At 32.7% G+C, this 22,141-nt stretch overlaps 1 protein-coding gene across 1 annotated transcript in view; it reads left to right on the forward strand.

Moving 5' to 3' along the window:
• LOC114339583 (dynein axonemal heavy chain 1-like) overlaps window positions 1-22,141 on the forward strand; it is a 452,416-nt gene that overhangs the window by 111,841 nt on the left and 318,434 nt on the right. The window contains exon 4 of the mRNA XM_050660135.1: window positions 8,536-8,701. Within this exon, the coding sequence (XP_050516092.1) occupies window positions 8,536-8,701 (166 nt within the window). The remainder of the gene's footprint in view (window positions 1-8,535; window positions 8,702-22,141) is intronic.

Here is a 22,141-nt window from a genome sequence, read left to right on the forward strand (position 1 = left end):
TCCCCGGTATACCCTCACGTCTGTAGTCTTGAGTCTAGAGCTTTCTCTTTGGATTATGTAGTCAATTATTGACTGTAGTTTTTTTGTACGTTGCGTCCATGTGAATTTGTGGATATTTTTGTGTGAGAAGAACCCATTCATTATTTTTAGCGATCGGAATTGGCAAAAATCTCTCAGACGAGTACCGTTTTCGTTCAGTGTTTCTTCGCCATATCTCCTCAATACAGAGTGATTCTGCTCTCTTCCTACTCTCCCATTTGCGTCTCCTAAAATGTACAATTCATTATCATTTTTAATAGCATTTACTACATCGGATAGTTTATTGTAGAAATTGTCCTTTGTTTGTTTATCTGCATCTTCATTGGGAGCGTAGATTCTGATTATTGTTAGGCTGTGACCGTTTTTCCCTATCTCTAATGTGATTATTTGCTCATCCACTTCTTCCCATTTTTTAATGTGTTTTCTATAGTCTTTCTTAATTGCTATAGATACTCCCCTTTTGGCTCTGCAGTCTTTAGGTACACCACTATAAAGATGAATGTAGTTTCCCGTCTCTTCATTTCCTTTCCCCTTTTTCTTCGTTTCCGTGAGCACACAGATATCAATATTTTGTTTCTCCAGCTCTGAAAAAACTTCTGTCTGTTTAGTTCGTATCCCTTGTATATTCCAGGTGGCCATTTTCCATGTCCGTTTTCGTAGCAATTTTCGTCGTCGATTTGATCCATCCGGATTCCGAGGCGTTAAGTCGAAATTTTTAGCATATGTAACTTTTTACAAATGACGAGTTGCTAGCCCGTCGATTTAACCTTCTGACTAGAAGGGACATAATTTTCTGTCGGGGTTTATTCCCTTAGCCGAAGTGTTCCAGTTATTTAAAGGCGCCGGAAGCTCGCCTTTCACCCTCTCCCGTTTGCTACACCCCACACACCCATTGTGCGCTGGCTGTGCATTGCCCAGTGGTCACGCGGCTCATGCCTTCGTGGACGTGGTAGTAGGATTTGTCGGAGCATCCTTAATAGACTGTGATTGTTACTCGGAGTTTTCGGTGTGGTCAGAATTTCGACAGTTCTGACCACCTCCGGGACCAGGAATCCGACCATTAGACCACCATCCGACCATTACTGTTTTAAATACATATCCATAAACTTCTAAAATATAATAAGCCATTCGTATATACCGCGCGTACATAGGAAGCTATCGAACAAAGCTACAATCGAATTGGGCTTGTACTAGTCGGTTCAGTTCGGCTATTCCCATTCCGTTCCGTGGAGCCTGAGGCCGTTCGGCTATTCCTATTCCGTTGCGCGGAGCCGGAGGCAAGCCTCAAGGATGGATGAATTTTTTTCCTAGAATCGGTGGCACATTTTTCAAATTTTGCAGGTTTTACTGTTGGCGTTGTCGCATACTGTTGCAGATGGTGTGAGGCATGCTTCAACTGTAATGATTTGATAAAGTTGGAATGGCACGTGGAAGACGGATATATAAGATAAGATAGAGTCAGGGCCGTACCGAATTTTTTTCATAAAAATAAAGGTATTTAGGAAATTTCAAAAAGCTAAATTATATTTAAAAAACTGATTATAAAACAACGAAATAACGTAAATAGTCGATTGATATACTGGTGAGGCACTGCCTCACCTGCCTCATAGCACAAGCCGCCACTGCTCGTCGTTACAATCCTAATAGAAATGAATAGCTTCTTACTTGATATTAACTTTATTTAGGTATTATTGATACGATCCATGTGATTTGACCGGTTTAGAAAAAATAGTTGATTAAATCGAAAATGACATTTTTAAAATTAAAAAAAAGTGCATTTTTCTTAAATAAATCTATAGTCTGGACTGATTATTGGAGAATAGGCCATTTTTGGGAAAAGTTATTTACCAGCATTTTTATTGGTGGAATCGAAGCTTATGATTATATTACATATTAATAATATAGGTATGCAAAGTCCGCAGATAGTGTGCTACTTTTTTTATTAACAAAATGGCGCCCCCAAATCGTGTTTTTTTTAATTCTTGCTCCATAAACCCGAACATTTTAACTTTACATCAAAAATACCCTAATAAAAATTCACCGAAATTAAATTTTGCATAAAGACATGTTTTTCCTGATCTGCTCGGATGAAAGTTTTCCTCGGAAAATGTGGGTTTTCCCAACAAAATCTTTAAATTTACAATAAAGTTTTTGATAAGTAATTATCTACCAATAATTAAATAACTCGGTGACATAAAACTTTCTTGGTTTAAATTATAGTTCCAGAATTCGGTGAAAGTTAAACTACTATTTTAGCAACAATTCAATTGTTAATTAATAATTTACGGTCGCAATAATAACCAAAATAATTACGATAAACTGATCAAACTTTGAAATCTTATAAAGATGAGATGCCTCTTTAATGTTTTGTCAACAAAATGTTAATTTTTAATTTTTTTGAATAATCTTTAAATGTTTAAAAAAATAGTTATAAACAAATTAACGTTTCTCAGAAAGTTTTTATTATATTCTAATTTTAAAAAATAACAAATACCTATTTCAAAGATCTTGAAAATGAATGCTTTAAAACTTTTTTCCAATAATTTCCAAAAAAGTTATGAAACAGCAAAATTAACGTACGATTACTAAGTTGTTTATAATTTGTCTTAATTATTTCAAAGCTTAAAAGTGAGTTTAAAGTACAAGCTAATTACTTACAAAAAATATCAATTATTAGTTTAATGGTTATATTTTAATTAAATAATATAAATATTTTTTTTTGTAATTTACACGCGCGAAAGTAGACTAATACAGTACCGTAGCTATTATTATGTATTATACCCGTCCACATACACAACTCGCGCGAGTTTAAAGCGTGTCAGTCGCTTCGAGTGAACATCTCCGGCTCTGTATCAAGCCTACTTTCGCTCTAAAAATTACAAAAAAACACATGTTTAATCTTTGATTAAAATATAACCATTGAAGTAATGTTTGATATTTTTTGAGAGTAATTAGTTTGTACCATAAACTCACTTTTAAGCTTTGAAACAATTAAAACAAATTATAAACAGATGAGTAATCGTATGTTTATTTTCTGTTTCATAACTTTTTTGCAAATGGTTGGAAAAATTTTTAAAGCATTCATTTTCGAGACCTTTGAATTACGCATTTTAAGTAGTATTCTTTAAAATTATAATGTAATAAACAATTTCTGCGAAATGTTAATTTGTTTATAACTATTTTTTTTAACCATTTAAAGATTATGCCAAAAAAATGAAAAATTTATATTTTTTTCGACAAAATATTAAATAGGCATCAAATCTTTATAATCTTTCTCAAGTTTGATCAATGTCTCATGAATATTTTGGTTGTTATTGCGACTGTAAATTGTTAATTAACAATTGAATTGTTGCTAAAATATTCGTTTAATTTTCACCGACTTCTGCAATTACAATTTCTACCAAGAAATCTTTTTTTCACCAAGTTAATTAATTAATGATAAATAATTACTTGCCCAAAAAATTTATTTGAAATTTCGAGATTTTGTTGGGAAAACCCATCTTTTCCGAGAAAAATTTTCGTCGGAGCAAATCGGGAAAAACACGCCTTTATGTAGATTTAAATTGGGGTGAATTTTTATTTGAGTGTTTTTGGTGTAAAGCTAAAATCTTCTGAGTTATAGACCAATAATTTAAAAAAACACGATTTGGGGGCGCCATTTTGTTAATATAAAAAGTAGCACACTATCTGCGGACTTTGCATACCAATATTATTAATATATAGGATCATAATATTCGATTTCAGCAAAAAAATTGCTGATAAATAACCTTACTTTGTACTTTACTAATTAGACTAGCGTATTATAACTATTTTTTTTTCAAAACTTAAAGATTAGGCAAAAAAACGAAAAATTTATATTTTGTCGATAAAATATTAAATAAGCATCTTATCTTTATAACTTTTATAAGTTTGATCAATGTATCATGATTATTTTGGTTATTATTGCGATCGTACATTTTTAATTAACAATTGAATTGTTGCTAAAATATTCGTTTAATTTTCACTGGCTTTTGGAATTACAATCTATACCAAGAAAGCTTTGACGTCACTAAGTTATTTAATTATTGATTAATAATTACTTACCGAAAACTTCATTTTAAAATTAGAGATTTAGTTGGGAAAACCCGCATTTTCCGAGGAAAATTTTCGTTGGAGCAAATAGGGATAAACACATCTCTATGCAGAATTTAATTGCGATGAATTTTTATTTGAGTATTTTTGTTGTAAAGTTAAAATCTTCGGAGTTATAGAGCAATAATTGAAAAAAATACGGTTTGTCGGCGCCATTTTGTTTATAAAAAAAGTAGCACACTATCTGCGGACTCTGCATACCTATATTATTAATATATAGGATCTTATAATTCGATTCCAGCAATAAAATTGCTGGTAAATAACTTTTCCATGAATTTTGCTAATTAGCCCAGAGTACTAAAAGTATTCATAATATTCATGTGAAAGTAGGATTGCACCAAGGCTCTGTGCTTAATCCGTATTTATTTTCATTAGTTTTGGACCAGATAACAGCGAAACTACAGGGTAACATTCCATGGCGCTTAATGTATGCTGATGATGTCGTGTTAGTAGGAAATAGTGAAAGATACTTAGAACAAAAACTGGAACAGTGGAGACAAGCTCTGGAGGAAAAAGGTTTAAAACTTAGCAGGACAAAAACCGAGTATTTGGAATGTTCATTTAAAGATGGAGCTACTACAAATAAAATGGTATCTTTGGATGGTGAAATGATTGTGAAAAGCAATAGTTTTATGTACCTAGGATCGGTATTACAGAGTAATGGAGAAATAGATGGAGATGCATGCAGTAGAATTAGGGCTGGATGGATGAAGTGGAAAGAAGCGAGTGGTGTGTTGTGTGACAGAAAAATTCCAATGAAGCTGAAGGGAAATGGGAATGCTTAGATGGATGAGTGGAGTGACAAAGAAGGATAAAATTAGAAATGAGTATATTAGCGGAAGTCTAGGTGTGGCACCAATTGATGCCAAAATGAGAGAGCATAGGTTAAGATGGTTTGGTCATGTTCAACGTCGAGACATTAATCACCCAATACGAAGAATAGCTGAAGTGCAGATTCCTGGAAGGAGTAGGAGAGGAAGTCCAAAGAAGACCTGGGGGGAGGCGATAAGGCAGGACATGTTGGTAAATGGGATTAACATTGATATGACCCAAGATAGAATTGTGTGGAGAAATGCAATTAGTGAAGCCGACCCCGCATAGGGATAAGGCAAAGAGAATGATGAATGGTGATGACTAAAAGTATTCATAATAATGAAAAAATGTTTTAAATATTAATTATAGAATTTCTTTTACTGAAAATTTTGATTTTTTTTGTTTTTGTATCATGAATATTTTAGGTTTATTTAAGAAAAATTCACTTTTTTTTAAATATAATAAGGTCATTTTTCGATTTAGTCAACTATACTTTCTAAACTAAGCATTCCAAACCGGTCGAATCACATGGATCGTATCAACTATACCTAAATAAAGTTAATTTCATTTCTATTAGGATTGTAACGACGAGGGTTTACCTTTTTACATTCCAAAAAGAAAAAAGCAGAGAGCGACTTTATTTTCGTCATAAGTCAGTCAGTTCCCATGCAAAAAACTTTTGTCAGGGCTTATTTGAAAGATTTTTTAATGAACTTTAAAAAATGTCTACCAAGACGTCTTTAAAAGTTTTCCCAAAAAACTGGACCACATTCGAGTTATTTGAGATTGAAGGTTCTCCATTTCGGGGTTCTTCGAAAATAACCATCCTTTAAGGAGCAATAACTTAGTCCTTATAGAGTTTATCTAGGTCTTTCTGACGCAAATCTCTCTTTTTTTTTATTAGCTATAAGTTAGTTCTTAATGATTTTTTCTACGAAATTAAATTTTTTCAAGTTATTCATGAAAAACGGTTATAAAATGTGAGCTTTTTCAATGAAAAATGCATAGTTCAATCGCAAATATCCTGGCAAGTGTCAATTTTCAAAAAAAAATTATAGAACAAAATTTACTCAGAATTGGTCGCTCTATTGGTTTCCATGGTTATATTGATTAAAAAAATCTCATCTACTAGATGGGGTTGTTTTCACTCCCAGGGCAAAAGCGCAGTTCGGCATAGGGTAGATTTTGAAGAAGAATGTCAACAGAGCTTAAACCCAAATTTTCATTAAAATCGGTGTTGATTCTCAAAATTCCACGATTTTACAGTTTTTTACCGCTGATGAGTGGTCTATAAACAGACATTTATTTTTTGACGATATTGGGTATTGTGTGTGTGTGTGTTTGTGTGTATGTGAAAAAATGGCTTGGATGAAGGTGTGCTGGCCACAGATTTTTATTTTATTTTTACCTTAATCTGTAAATTTTGTTATAGATATTGGGTATTGTTTTCAATAATATCCTCAGGCTTTTTTACCGACCATTACTATGATTTTGAACATTCGGTTCTTTATTTGATGTAAATGTAACGGGTGTCCCAATAAGAATGGCTCTCGGCCATATCTCAGGAATCGTGTATAGTACAGATTTGGGAAAAAATTTTATATTAAAAGTTGCCTCGGGAAAACCCTGGAAATTATTTTTATAATTGTAGGTCCACCGCTAGAGGGCCTAATTGAATGTCAAAAATTGAAAAATTAAAATTTTACAAAATTTACCCAATGAATGGGCATTGGAAATCCAATCATCTTATTCTTCATGAAATTCTACGTATATTTGATTTCACAAGTTTAAGTCTACCTATGCAAATAAGAGGTGGGGATGAGTGGAAAACTTCTTATGAAAAAATGGCTGTAAGTCCGGTTCTGCTGAATCGAGTTTTGCATACTTGGTCTTGTTGAAAACAGCTCTTTTTCGTCAATGTAAGAGTCTTATTTTCGAAATAGCCTAATAAGTAATATGCCAACTAGTAGGCGTTATTCAATTATTTTCGGAAATCTAGTTTTCTTTGGAGAATATCAAATACAAGTATGCATTTTTAATCCTGTATTACAAAATTAGACCAAGTCAGCAACATAATACCGGAAACCGCATATCGATATCTTTTTTCTACCTCGAGATATCTTAAGAAACGTGTAAATTTTAAACAATTGGTAATGTCACCGGTCAACGAAGTTAACGAAAAGTAGTGTGCTATGGAAAAAACAAAAAAACATTTTCCAGATATAAACATATATAATTAATTAAAACAACCATAAGACAAACAGCACTATAAAATATAACAAAGAAATAACAGCAACTACTTACTTAGTTCTGAACCGAAATGTTCAAATTGTTGCTTATCATTTTGGATGCAAGCATTTACTCTTTGAAGAGTAGATTCAACAGCAGTCTCAATTTCTGGTTTCGCAATGCTTTGAATGGCGTTTCGTATTCTCTAGATTCTAGATCATGTTTTCTCGAGTAGTGGGCCTAGCGGCAAAAACAGGGTCTTTAATCCGTCCCCACAAATAAAAGTCTAAAACAGTTAAATCTGTTGCTATTCAATCCACTCTTAAAAGAGTAAATGCTTGCATCCAAAATGATGGGCAACAATTTGAACATTTAGGCAGTCACTAAGACTAAGTAAGTAGTTGCTTTTCTTTCTTTGTTATATTTTATAGTGTTGTTTATCTTATTGTTGTTTTAATTAGTTATATATGTTTACATCTGGAAAATGTTTATTTGTTTTTTCTATAGCACACTACTTTTCCTTAATCTCGTTTACCGGTGAAAGTAACAGTTATGTTTAAAATTTACACATTTCTTAAGATATCTCGAGATAAAAAAAAAGGTATCGACATGCGGTTTTCGGTATTATGTTACTAATTTGGTCTAATTTTGTAATACAGGATTAAAAAATGCATACTTGTATTTAAAATTTTCCAAAGAAAACTAGATTTTTGAAACTAATTAAATAACGCCTTCTAGCTTGCATATTACATATTACGCTATTTCAAAAATAAGGCATTTACATTGACGAAAAAGAGCTGTTTTCAACAAGACCAAGTATGCAAAATTCGATTTAGCGGAACCGGACTTTCAACCATTTTTTCATAAGAAGGTTCCCACTCACCCCCAGCTTTTATTTGGAAAGGTAGACTTAAACTTGTAAAATAAAATATGGGCAGAATTTTATAAAGAATACGATGATTCGATTTCCACTGCCCTTTCATTGGGTAAATTTTGTAAAATTTTGATTTTTTAATTTTTGTTATTTAATTACGCCCTCTAGCGGTGGACCTACAATTATAAAAATAATGTCCAGGCTTTTCCCGAGGTAACTTTGGTTATAAATATTTTTTTCTCAAAGTTGTACTATAATTTGTACATTCTTATTGGGACACCCGGTACATTCATCGCTAAACAAAATAGTTTTTAAAAATTGTCTGTCTACCCTAATCCTCTCTAAAATTTTATAAAAAAAAGCCGCTCGTCTCTCAGCATCTCGTTCATGACATTGTAATTTATACGAACAAAATTATTTTTTTTTCTTATTTTTTTTTTAATTTACAGAGGATCTCATGGTACCTTGGATTATATTTTCTGTAGTTTGGAGCATTGGATGTACCTGCGATTATGCTGGTAGAGTAAAGTTTGATGAATGGATAAGAAACAAAATAAAAGAAAGAAAAGATGAAGTAGTATTTCCAGTCAAGTCAATAATTATATATGATTACAAGTAAATATATTTTTATTTAATTACTAGTGATTTTACCCGTCGCCCTGTGACGGGTGAATATTGCAGTCGAACCTGCTTATTGGAATAGCCTTCGTTCCAAGCAAACATATTCCTATAACCGGGATATTCTAATAACCGATCATTGATGGCTGGTAGAAATAAGTGTACCTACTGAATAGACCTACATAATAATAGTACTTGCTATGTATGTTCCTACATTTACATTTTATTTATATGGTTTTAGGTCCTTTTGTGTCAATGATACAGCAATGTAACTTATTTTATTAAAAGAACAAATTACATTTTCTGTGCATAAATCCATTAATAAGCATGGAATGTGTGCAATATGTAGACATGTATATATTATCTTATTTAAAATGCATACGCCAAAATTACTTCTCATTTTTTTTGTTTGAAAAATCTTTAGGTTATACAAATTAGAAAAAATTACATTGAATTGGCTCTCCAGAAAACTTCTTATAATACATATTACAAACGGTTAGGTCTTGCCGACTTGGATGGAATATCCACAAAATCTAAAAATCTTCATATTTTGCCTCATCTTACGCTTTACTATTGAGTTGGGTGGTTTCATTGTTTTGGTCTAAATCTTCAGTATCTTCGAAAACCGATAAATTATCGTCAAAAGAAACATCTCTTAAAAATATTCGTCCTTTATTTTGTCGAATTCTGTGTTTTGATGAATTGGCAGGCAAAAAACGGACTGTTAAAATATTCAAACTCATGTCAGGTTTATGGACAGGGCGGTTAGCAATAACTAAGAGAACATTTCTATTCTTGTCTGCCATTGTATTGTCGAAGTCAATAAACCATTAACCAATACATTTTATAACTGCAACGAGGTGGCTCGCAATAGAAATTTTTTAGACAAGTAAAAAGTAGGTATTTTATGGCCTGCTGTATTTCGCAAAAGGGTCCAACTGGTGCGTAATAAAGTATTTATTATCTGAAAAACCTAATAAAGCAGACGTAATTTAAATTTTTTTGGAAAATACGAATAAAAAGTTTTTCGTACACTTGAATAATATTCGATTAAGCGGTATTAATTCATTAAAACGTATTCCTATGAGCGGATAAATTTATTAAGGAGTAAACGGAAACGTTTCGTGACCTCAAATTTCTATTCCTTAAACCGGGATATTCCTATAATCGGTACTCTAGTAAGCAGGTTCGACTGTACAATCATTTGCCTTCTACAGTCACTCCACTCATTTTTTTGTGCGATGCTCCTATTTTATCGTATCTCCTTACAATTTTTTCTGTCACCGTCCATTTTTTGTGATTCCCTAAATTTTTTTTGGCACCCTCCAATTTTATTTGATACCCTCCTTTTTTTTCTGACTCTTATTTTTTTATATTATTTATTTTATAACTCGAGAACGACTGGATTGATTTGGCTACTTTTGACTTTGAAATATTTGTAGATGTCTAAGGAGGAAGATATTTTTAGAATATCACATCAGCTATCATATTTTATTAGTTGTATAGAAATTGTGTAAAAATGTGCTCCTTGCTCAAGAATATCTCTATTTTTGACAATATCGAAAATAGATATACAGAAAATATGTTCATAATGAAAAATAATTATTTTAAGACATTCTTTGTTTACAATAATAAGAATTATGTTTCAAGATTTTCTAACTGTCCTTACATGACATGTATCTAAACTTGTATCCCACAAAACATGTCTTGCCTCCACTAACGAAACAAGGACATCATTGTCAAGAAAATTAGTAAAAGGACTCATTTCAATAATTATTGTAATTTTACACAATCACTACCAAAACTAAAATTAAAACGTATAGTGGAGTCAATGAAGGTGGATATGAGTTATTACCTCAGATTTCGTTGAAACTCCATCGATTTTCATAAAAATTGGTGAGTGGTTAAAGGATACCTCAAGGAACAGAGGTAACATAGTGCAAACTTGCACTTTTTGCATTTTAGGGGTGACATACACCCCTTTTTTAAAAATTATTTTTTAGATTTCTGAAAGTGCAGTCACTGAAAGTTTTCACTTCCTATTTCGTTGAACCTTCATCGATTTTCATGGAAATCGGTATCTGGTTAGAGGATACCTCAAGCAATAAAATTTATATAGCGTCAACTTGCTCTTTTGCATTTTAGGGGTGCAATATACCCCTACTTTTTAAATTGTAAAAAAACAGATTTCCGCATTGTGGTGCAAGTAATCTCGTTTAAGTAAGAAAAATAAATAATTTTTTTATATTTATGTGCATCAATTACATTTTTTTTTAATTTTCAAACCTTATAGCAACCAACAATCCAAAAATTAACAAGTCGAAAATCACGAAAACCTTATTCTTCTATATTTCTGAAAGTGTAGTCACTGAATGTTTTCACCCACGATTTCTTTGAACCTTCATCGATTTTCATGAAAATTGTTAGAGGATAGCTCAAAAAACAAAAGTGATACGGCACCAAGTTGCGCTTTCTGCATTTTAGGGGTGAAATCCACGTTTTTTTAATGATAAAAATGCATATTTCAGCATTCTGGCTCAAACAATCTCGTTTAATTAAGTAAAATAAATATTTTTTTTACATTTATATGCCTGATTTATAATTTTTATTAATTTTTCAAACCTCATAGCAACCAAAAATCAGAAAATTAGCAAATATACAATCACGAAAAAAATTAGTCTTCTATATTTCCAAAAAGGCAGTCACTGAAGGTTTTCACCCCTGATTTCGTTGAACCTCCATCAATTTTCATGAAAATTGGTAAGTAGTTAGAGGATACCTCAAGAAACAAAAATGATGTGGTACCAACTTGCGCTTTTATCCTGAGGGTGGATGTTACCCCTTCTCATGGGTGAACACTATTTTATTAAAAATAACCCCATAATTAGATAGAGGAGTAAATTCTAAGCAAACTTTCTTTATCAAGTTTATAAATTTTTTATTTAAATAATGTTTCATAATTTAATAAAATATTATTGGTACAGTAAAACCTGTGATAATAATCTGTGCAATGTTATGGTACAGGCTACCTTAAATATGAAGTAAATGTGGAAGATATACACTGGTTATTCATTTCAATTTAATTTGATTGTTTTTTAATCGTTTAAAATATTTAAAATAATTAAAATAATTCACTTCTCGCTGGCAGGGTGGGAAATAATAAAGTGCCATACAATAGTATTTCATTACAATGCTCATTACAGGCATTACAGGCTGCTCCGTTTGAGAAAACTCATACTCTCAAACTTTGAGAAAACACTCATTCAGTTTCGACCAACCCTGTATTAGCTAAAATTAAACGTTTTGCTAGATTAATAATTTTTAACAATAATAGACTATATTAAAAATCACTTGAACATAAATTGATTTTCTGATGTCAAATCACTACAATTATACAGGGGGTGAATATTGCTATGAAATTCGAAAAAAAAACGTAATTATCTTTTAAACTACTTCGTATAACATCATAACACCTGATATTTTAAGAAATAAAACGTAGAGGAGAATCCAAAAATGTAAAAATATACAGGGTGTTACATCAAACAAAAGATAATTTTGTTTCACCCTGTCAATATGGGTGGCCCTGTATATTTGAAAGTGTATTTAAATTCTGATATTATGTATGCCCCAACCTCACCTAAATAAACTTTTTTCATATCTCCTTCAACAAACGACTAATTGGACTTCCCATAACCTGTATACATACAAAAACCATCCAGAAACCGTTACAAAGCTAAGTAAAGGGTCTGTAACAGTGTATTAAACATAATTTTCTAAATCCTTTATTTTTTTTTAAACACAAGGTGAAAGGGCCCCGGTTACATGGTTCTCGCAGTAAAATTTATGTTTTAAATGTTTCTATCTCGGTTATTTTTTGTCGTAAAAAAATATTAAGAAAAGAAAAAGCTTAAATAAAGTTAAAACTAAAATTTTGTTGTCCACCATTTTTTAGGCATATCGAGTATTTTTGGAGTTATTATCAAAAGAAAATTAAATTCACGAAAATTTGAAAAATTCTAATTTTTTTTAATCGTTTTTTTTTTTCAAAAATATGCATTTTAAACCGGTCAAAATTGTTGAAGTTATTGCTCATGTTAAAATAAATAAAGTTTTAAATGGGTTATTATAAATTTTAATTTTTGTGGAAATAACGTATGTTTCATTTTCATTCTTCCCTAAAAAATCTGAAAGGGTCCTCTTATTTCCATCATAACTTGCTTAATTTTGATGATATCGACTTCTTATATAGCTTTTTGATAGTTAACTTTAAGTACTTTATTAAATTGTTTAATATCTATATTTAACAAAGTGCATCGTTTTCCTGTTATTTAAGCTTGAATACTAATATTTGAGTACTCGCGGAAAAAAAATATACATTCAATTGCATATAACTCACTTTGTATATAATAATGGATTTTTTGAATAAGAAGCTTATTTATTTTTATATATCTTCGATTTTGGTAATAACAACTTTTTTGAAGAAACTTATGATTTTTGAGTTATTTATGAAAAACTGCTTTAAAACATGGATTTTTTTCAGGAAAAATCAAAACTTATGATCTTTAATAACTCAAAAACTACTGATTTATTGGAATAACTTTATATAACAAATTTTACTTATAATTTGTCCCTCTATCGATTAGCGGTATTATTTTTAATAAAATAATTTCCACCCCCGAGAAGGGGTGGCATCCCCCCCCCCCCAGGGTAAAAGCGCAAGTTGGCACCATGTTACCTTTGTTTCTTGAGGTATCCTCTACATACTTACCAATTTTCATGAAAATCGATGGAGGTTCAACGAAATCGGAGGTGAAAACCTTCATTGACTCCACTAGTAGTACCTACAATTTCACCGAATTTTGGAATTTGCCGATAAAAATCGATGGCTGTATAAAATGCTGTATTGAGTCAAATACGTTACTATTTTCTGGCCGTGCCGGCGATACAGTGACAGTCACTGGCTGCAGACCGATATTTTACTGGCACCCTCATAAGCGGTCGGTGTGTGTGCAATGTCCTGTTCTCATATGTGATTCACTATTGAAATTTGGACGGCCGAATATAAAATGGACCTCCAACATCGGTGTGTATGTTATTTCACAAGTTTTTCATAGTAATACACAAATCCCACTTCCCCTATTAGATTTGTGATTAGAGCTGACCGTTTTCGTTCTTGCTTGTCTTCCTCGACCTCTAAGTACACAATTTCGTGGGTCATCTTATTTTACACAAATCCTGACTTTGCTGAGAATATCACATTTTGTCAATTCCTAATGTTCCAGTTTTGGTGGTGAAGACACCAATTTAAGCGGTCAATCTTGTGCTGCCTGGATAACTCGGGAACCCGTAACTGACTTCTGCTGTATACTTCTTGGCACGAAGTCTTCTTCTTATCGTTTCAACTGAAACAGTTACACCTGTAGCTTCCAAAAGCTCCCTTTGGAGCTGCAGGTGAGAAATGATTGGGGGTCTTCCAGCTGGTTGAACAATTAGACGATCGTGGCGAGCCGTTATTACTTTTTGGTAACTTTCCACTACTCCCCTAGACCAATAATCTTCCCCCGTTGTAAATTCTACAACCTCATATGAGGCATATTTTCGTTTCTGGACGCAAAAGGTATGTGTGTGTGTGTGTGTGTGTGTGTGTGTGTGTGTGTGTGTGTGTGTGTGTGTGTGTGTGTGTGTGTGTGAAAAAATGGCTTGGATGCGAGTCCGTTAGCCACAGATTTTTATTTTATTTTTACCTCAATTTATTAGTTTTGTTATATTTATATGTATTTCACTTAAATGATTATATTTGTTTCTTTCAAGTAGTTTATGAGTAATTTAAATATTTCCATTTTGTGACAACTTAGTAGATATTCTATACTAATTGGAGAATGAACTTGTGTTTTCGTAAATTGTAATATAATTGATTTATATATCTCTTGTTAATTTTGCATTCCAAGAAAACATTATCACAAAAACAGACTGATGAATTAATTATTCCTAATTTGTGCAGATGTGCCTCATATTTCCCGTGTCGACTTTTTAATCTGACGATATTAGAAATATCTTGCTTTGGCAGGTTATATTTAAATATGTATTCAGGTGGCGGAGGAAGTTCTTGATGTAAAGAAAAATATAAATTTTTTGACATGCTTGTAATATTTTTCCATTCTTTTTTCCATATTTTATTTATTCTAACTTTGACGTCATTTATTGCATCTGTCGGTAAGATGTGAGTTAGTAGCTCACCTTTTTTTATTGCATCTTTGGCCAACTCATCCACTTTCTCATTACCCAGTATACCGGCATGCCCTTTTGCCCATATAAATACTACTTCCACTTTAGACAAATTATTTTTTATATTACATAAAATTTTTGATTTGTATGAACTAAAATCAGTATTTTCAATTGCATATATTGCAGATCTGGAGTTTGTTATTATCACAGCTTTTTCAATATTATTCTCTTTGATCCATTCTAGAGTTTTTTCGATGGCTATAATCTCAGCTGTAAAAATACTATTAATACTAGATAATTTGTAATTATTATGTTGATGGGCATTTTGCACATACATAGCACATCCTACTCCTGTTTGATTTTTAGAACCGTCTGTATAAATTACTGTGTAATCCACAAAGTCGCTCAGTATAGATTTTACTAAAATATTATTTAAATGATTTGATTCTGTATATTTAGGAATTATGATTCTGGGTTTTTTTATCAAAGTTTTATACGGAAAATAAAAATGTATACCATTTTTATTCAGTTTCAATGCGAAGGCAAAACAATCTTACTTTTCAATTAGAATACGGAGTGCAGTCCAGTCCCTTGAATCGTGATTTTCGGCTCTTATTGGAGCCTTCATCGGAAGGAACGTAGGCACTGTTCTCCATATTTTAACTGACTCGTATCGAGAGGTTTTCCCACCCATTGCAACTGAAGTGATGATAGTAGGTGGCTAGCGCTCTCTGGCATTGAAAGACGAAGTAGTTTTCAATCCTAATAGTAAATTATTAATATTGAAAATATTAAAATATTACTAAAAGGTTTTTAAATTGAAAACTTATTGGTACACTTTCCTGGTGACACCTCCAAGACTTCTACAATTTGCAAGTCAAATGGATGCTGCAGTGAAGACGAGAGGGAAGGAATTCTACACTATGCAATTCACATCCCCCGTCTGCAGCAAGTAAAGTTCCAACGGAAAATGCACCTAGTTAATCTACGGAGTAATACGACTATAAAATAAAAATGTATACCATTTTTATTCAGTTGCAATGCGAAGGCAAAACAATCTTACTTTTCAATTAGAATACGGAGTGCAGTCCAGTCCCTTGAATCGCAATTTTCGGCTCTTATTGGAGCCTTCATCGGAAGGAACGTAGGCACTGTTCTCCATATTTCAACTGATTCGTATCGAGAGGTTTTCCCACCCATTGCAACTGAAGTGATGATAGTAGGTGGCTAGCGCCATCTGGCATTGAAAGACGAAGTAGTTTTCAATCCTAATAGTAAATTATTACTATTACCTCCAAGACTTCTACAATTTGCAAGTCAAATGGAAGTGAAGACGAGAGGGAAGGAATTCTACACTATGCAATCTTAATATTATGCAATTAAAAATCTTTTAGTAATATTTTAATATTTTCAATATTAATAATTTACTATTAGGATTAAAAACTACTTCGTCTTTCAATGCCAGATGGCGCTAGCCACCTACTATCATCACTTCAGTTGCAATGGGTGGGAAAACCTCTCGATACGAATCAGTTAAAATATGGAGAACAGTGCCTACGTTCCTTCCGATGAAGGCTCCAATAAGAGCCGAAAATCGCGATTCAAGGGACTGGACTGCACTCCGTATTCTAATTGAAAAGTAAGATTGTTTTGCCTTCGCATTGCAACTGAATAAAAATGGTATACATTTTTATTTTATAGTCGTATTACTCCGTAGAGTAACTAGGTGCATTTTCCGTTGGAACTTTACCAGCTGCAGACGGGGGATGTGAATTGCATAGTGTAGAATTCCTTCCCTTTATTTTCAATAAATACCTTTATTCTTCGCAACAATAACAAGTTTTTTCAAAAGAAATAAATCATCATCATTCTCTTTGCCTTATCCCTTTGGTGGGTCGGCTTTTCTAATTGCATTTCTCCATACAATTTTATCTTGGGTCATATCAATGTCAATCCCCTTTACCAACATGTCCTGCCTTATCGTCTCCACCCAGGTCTTCTTTGGTCTTCTTCTCCTACTCCTTCGAGGAATCTGCACTTCAGCTATTCCTCGTATTGGTTAATTAACGTCTCGACGTTGAACATGACCAAACCATCTTAACCTATGCTCTCTCATTTTGGCATCAATTGGTACCAAATCTAGACTTCCCCTAATATACTCATTTCTAATTTTATCCTTCTTTGTCACCCCACTCATCAATCTAAGCATTCTAATTTCCGCCACATGCATTCGTTGTTCCTCTTTCTTCTTCACTGCCCAACATTCAGTTCCGTACATCATAGCCGGTTTTATGGCTGTTTTATAGAATTTTCCCTTCAGCTTCATTGGAACTTTTCTGTCACACAACACACCACTCGCTTCTTTCCACTTCATCCATCCCGCCCTAATTCTACTGCATGCATCTCCATCTATTTCTACATTACTCTGTAATACCGATCCCAGGTACTTAAAACTATTGCTTTTTACAATCAGTTCACCATCCAAAGATACCATTTTATTTGTAGTAACTCCATCTTTTAAATGAACATTCCAAATACTCTGTTTTTGTCCTACTAAGTTTTAAACCTTTTTCCTCCAGAGCTTGCCTCCACTGTTCCAGTTTTTCTTCTAAGTCTCTTTCACTATTTCCTACTAACACGACATCATCAGCATACATTAAGCACCATGGAATGTTACCCTGTAATTTCGCTGTTATCTGGTCCAGAAATAAATATTGCTTTGAAATACATGGTGATTCCATATTAGTTTGGTTGTGTGTACTTGCGATTAGAAAGAGTTTGTTTGTGTACTGACAGCGAGAATTGTTAGATACATAAGTCAAGAAATATTATTTTATTTGCTCCATTGTTTTACTACTGAAAAAACCAATGGAGACCTTCCTGAGATGAAAAGCTTGCGTGGGAAGCAATTAATCTCCATTATGGTTATTTGATCAGTAAATATTCTTATTATTGTATCAGTAAATAATTATCAGTAGTAATTGCACGAGAGCTCTAAAATTATCGATTGGTACCCCGATGACACCTTGGCAGTTTTAATTTCACGATCCGAAGGAGAGTGAAATTATGTCAAAATGTCTCGAGGGCAACAAGTCGATAATAATTTTAGATATCGAGTGTAATTCGCTGAAATTATTTCATGAATAAAACTGTTTTTTCAAATAATTTTAACTAATATTTTATTTATATCTGAATACGTGAATACTTGCTAAACCTATTTCTTGGTGTTCTTTATGACAAGCTGTAAAACATTAATGTCAGTGAATGTTAATTTTTGCGTAGTAACGAAGGGCATCTGACGTAATACTTGACGACGGGATATTATCAAAAATTATCAGTAGTAATTGCACGAGAGCTCTAAAATTATCGATTTGTTTCCCGAGTGACACTTTGACAGTTTTAATTTCTCGACCCGAAGGGGAGTGAAATTATATCAAAATGTCACGAGGGCAACAAGTCGAAAATAATTTTAGAGATCGAGTGTAATTCGCTGAGATGATTTCATGAACAAAACGATCTTTTTAAATCATTTAACCAATATTTTATTGATATATTCACCTCAATATTTGCTAAACCTGTTTCTTGGTGTTCTCTGTGACAAGTTGTAAAACATTAATAATTGTCATTAATGTCACTGAATGTTCATTTTTGCGTAGTAACAGCATCAAATGCGATGACATCTGACGTAATGCTTGACGACAGGATATCAAAAATTATCAGTAGTAATTGCACAAGAGCTCTAAAATTCTATATTAATTTTAGAGATCGAGTGCAATTTGTTGCGATTATTTCATGAATAAAACTGTTCAAAACCAAAATTTATTTATGTAAGTACAAATTAGTACAATTAAACACACAGTTGTTATAAATATTTGACGGTTGAAAGTCATCACTTTTATAATTTTTAAATCATTAATTTTCATTAATGTCACTGAATGTATTTTTTCATAACAACGAATGGCATCTGACGTAATATATTGACAACGGAAAATTATCAAAAATTATCAGTTTAATTTTTATTTCTGTAGCTTTCTATTGGTCAGAATCTCCTATGGATGAAATAATCGCAGTAATTTTTATTTCTGCAGCTTTTCTAAGTTAAGATTGCTGTGATGGTAGCCAACCTCCGATAGGGGACGGTACTGCAATAAGAAAAAGAGCATATCTGACCCGTCGACCTTACTCATAGCTCCCTTTAGCATTTCTAGCGTGCATTCCATGGGTTGGTTGGCCGCTCCATGTAAAGGATCCTCCCCCGCTGGCTCTCGCCACGATACAAACACAGTTTAAAGAAATAAATATCGTGGTCATCCCGTCTCCAGACGTCATCCCGTCATATCGTGGTCATCCCGTCTCTTTCTCTTCCTTGTGTTTCATTGTCTTGGTGACAAAAGCAATGACCAGGTCGAAGTCTCCCTTGCTATTAATGGCTTTGTTCATTAGCTCGTATGGCTGGCCTAAAGGAGACCCCAGACCCAGCTGCAGCTCGACACGCCCCGCATATACGGTGGGTACATTTTTTGAACGATCCATGCCCCCTCAAGGACTATGTGAAATAGTAGTTGACGCGCCGATGTCGACACTCGCACCATCTCACTACATCCGGGATCAGGGATCTCGTCCAGACCGCCTTCTCGACTTCGGCTGCCCATTCCCTCTGCCACAACTCTATATTTCTCTTTCTTTCTAATGGTCCTGAACCTATTGCCACGTTGCCCCTTTGGTACATGCGGACTCTCTCTTCGGCTATTACTAAAACACTACACGAAAATATAGCATTACATAAATTGAAACTTATTCAACAGCGAAGTAACACAAAATCTTAGAGCGTTCATTGTGAGTATCTGAATCACTGTTACTTTATTGTGACGTGATGGAACCATTGAAGCATCAGGTGCTTGTCAGCGGTGGTAAGAAACCATCTTCTTTTTGGCACCTTGAATGGCACTGGCGTGGAATTGAAATGAAACAACTAACTGGATTTCGTACGTCCTAGATGTTCACCCAAAGTGATCGAATATAGAACCGGAACTCTTAGATTTCACTAATTTTGAACTTTCGGTCGTACTTAATTGTTTAAACGAAAATGACTTCAAAAGCAGAACTAAAGATTCAAGCACGACTTTTCAATAGTCTTCGACTAATATATCACATGTACTATTCCTGCGACTATAATATGGCACTTACGGTTAGAACTTTTTAACCGGAAAAGATTTAAAAACCAAAAGTATGCATTTGTACTCATTTTGTTAAGGAACGTCGAATAATAATATACCGCCTATACTATTTCAATGATTTTAAAACGGTACTCCCGGTTGCAACTCTTAAACAAGAAGTCAGAGGTCAAATATTTCATCTTTAATACCATTCTCGGGTTATAAGCTTTTATTCAACACCTCATTTTTGATTACATCTGTATTAATAACTCAGCAGTTATATTTACGGACGGACGGACAGAGGGACAAATTTATCCGTCTGTCCGTACTAATATATAGTATAGGTATATTTGTTCTCGCCTTGCTAAGGTGCGTCGAATAATATATCGCTGGTACTATTTCAGTAATTTAGTCCGAGGTAAAATTTCCCAACTATAATACCATCCCTGGATTGTAAGGTTTCATTTGACACCTCATTTGTCATTCTACCTGGTATAATAACGAAAGAGTTGTGTTTATGGACAGGCAGACAGACGGACGGACAGACGGACGCAGATAGTTCAACCTTTTCACATTTTTTCAAAATTGAGTGAAAACAAAACTTATTACTAAAATTACAACATATGCGATCATCTGAGTAGGTTGAATATATTTTTTTCTTTTATATGTATAAAATTTTCTGTTTTATAACAGAATATGTTTGTTCATATACATTTTGAATTTTAATTAAAATTAAATATGTATGGTCATATGCCAATTAATTACTTTAAATAAATAAATAAACCTAAAACAATTATGTTATTCATTAAAATCTCAATGAATCTACACATCATTAGTACATTCAGTCAACATTGATGGACTTTATTATGTTTGGACGAACTCAAATCCAGTCACTTATTTATTTAGTTATTCATAAATTCATTAATTTTCTGATTTTAGTAAATATATAAACGAATTATTTTTAAAACTGGTTCGTCCACATAAGTAGGAATAACAATTTTTAATTTTCTTGTTTTTGTAAAGAATATTTTAATTCATTTTCTTTTCAATATTATGGGACACCCCGTATATACGAGTAGGCCAATACCTAATTCAGTGAGTATGTATTAATTTTTATCATTATTTTCAAGTAAAAACCTTAAAGTTTTTTGTATGTAATTACCTGCCTACTCGCCTCATTTTAAAAAGACAATTCGCCAACCAACTCTCTTGGTTAACAGTCACTTACAATCATTCCGAAAAGTGTATAGAAACTCAACATAGTCCTCGCGAGTGATTTATACTTTATACTACTCAGCAATAGCAGTACGAAAAATAGCAGGCCTGCTCCAGCTTGTGCAACGAGAAATGACAAGGTAGGAAATATTTTTATTACAATTTACTTTAAGGTCTGGTTTTTTTACTGTTATTTTTTTTATTCTATTTTAAATTCACCCTATGCTAAACAGTCCACTAATAAAGCTCACTGAGTTAGTAATCTCCTCCAAGAAGATTTATTGATCCGTTACGAGCCTGATAGATCCATTTTCTATATTTTTTTCTTGCATTTTTCATTTTTCTAAGAGGGTAATATAGTCGGGGAAAGTTTCTTTTAAACCTGAATTGTTTGATTTTATTGTCATACTTTGCTAATTTACAAAGATCAGAATCAAATTCAGGTTATTTAACCGCATTTCCTTTGACTTTATTTTTTTGTTATTCTTTAACATAAGGCGATAAAATATTCTTTACAAAATTAAAATCACGTATCAATTAGTAAATTGGTTTTTTGTTTGTGCCGATCGTTAGTGGTACCTATACCTCAGTTAATGTTGTTTTTTAAGTAAAAAAGGAACACATTAATGTAAAAGTAATTATTATTAAATTGTCAACGTCGGCCAATAGACAAATTTTGTTATAATAATTATTATACAGGTTGACTCTATTATAGATGAAACTGTGTGTTTATTTTACACAGTAATTTTTATTTAAAGGGTTTATGTTTTATAATTATTTTTTGTCTATAAATATTCAAATAGCAGAGGACATAGTTTTCTATTTTATTAGCACAAAGTTC

This window comes from Diabrotica virgifera, chromosome 9 (genome assembly GCF_917563875.1).
Source record: "Diabrotica virgifera virgifera chromosome 9, PGI_DIABVI_V3a".
NCBI lineage: Eukaryota > Metazoa > Arthropoda > Insecta > Coleoptera > Chrysomelidae > Diabrotica > Diabrotica virgifera.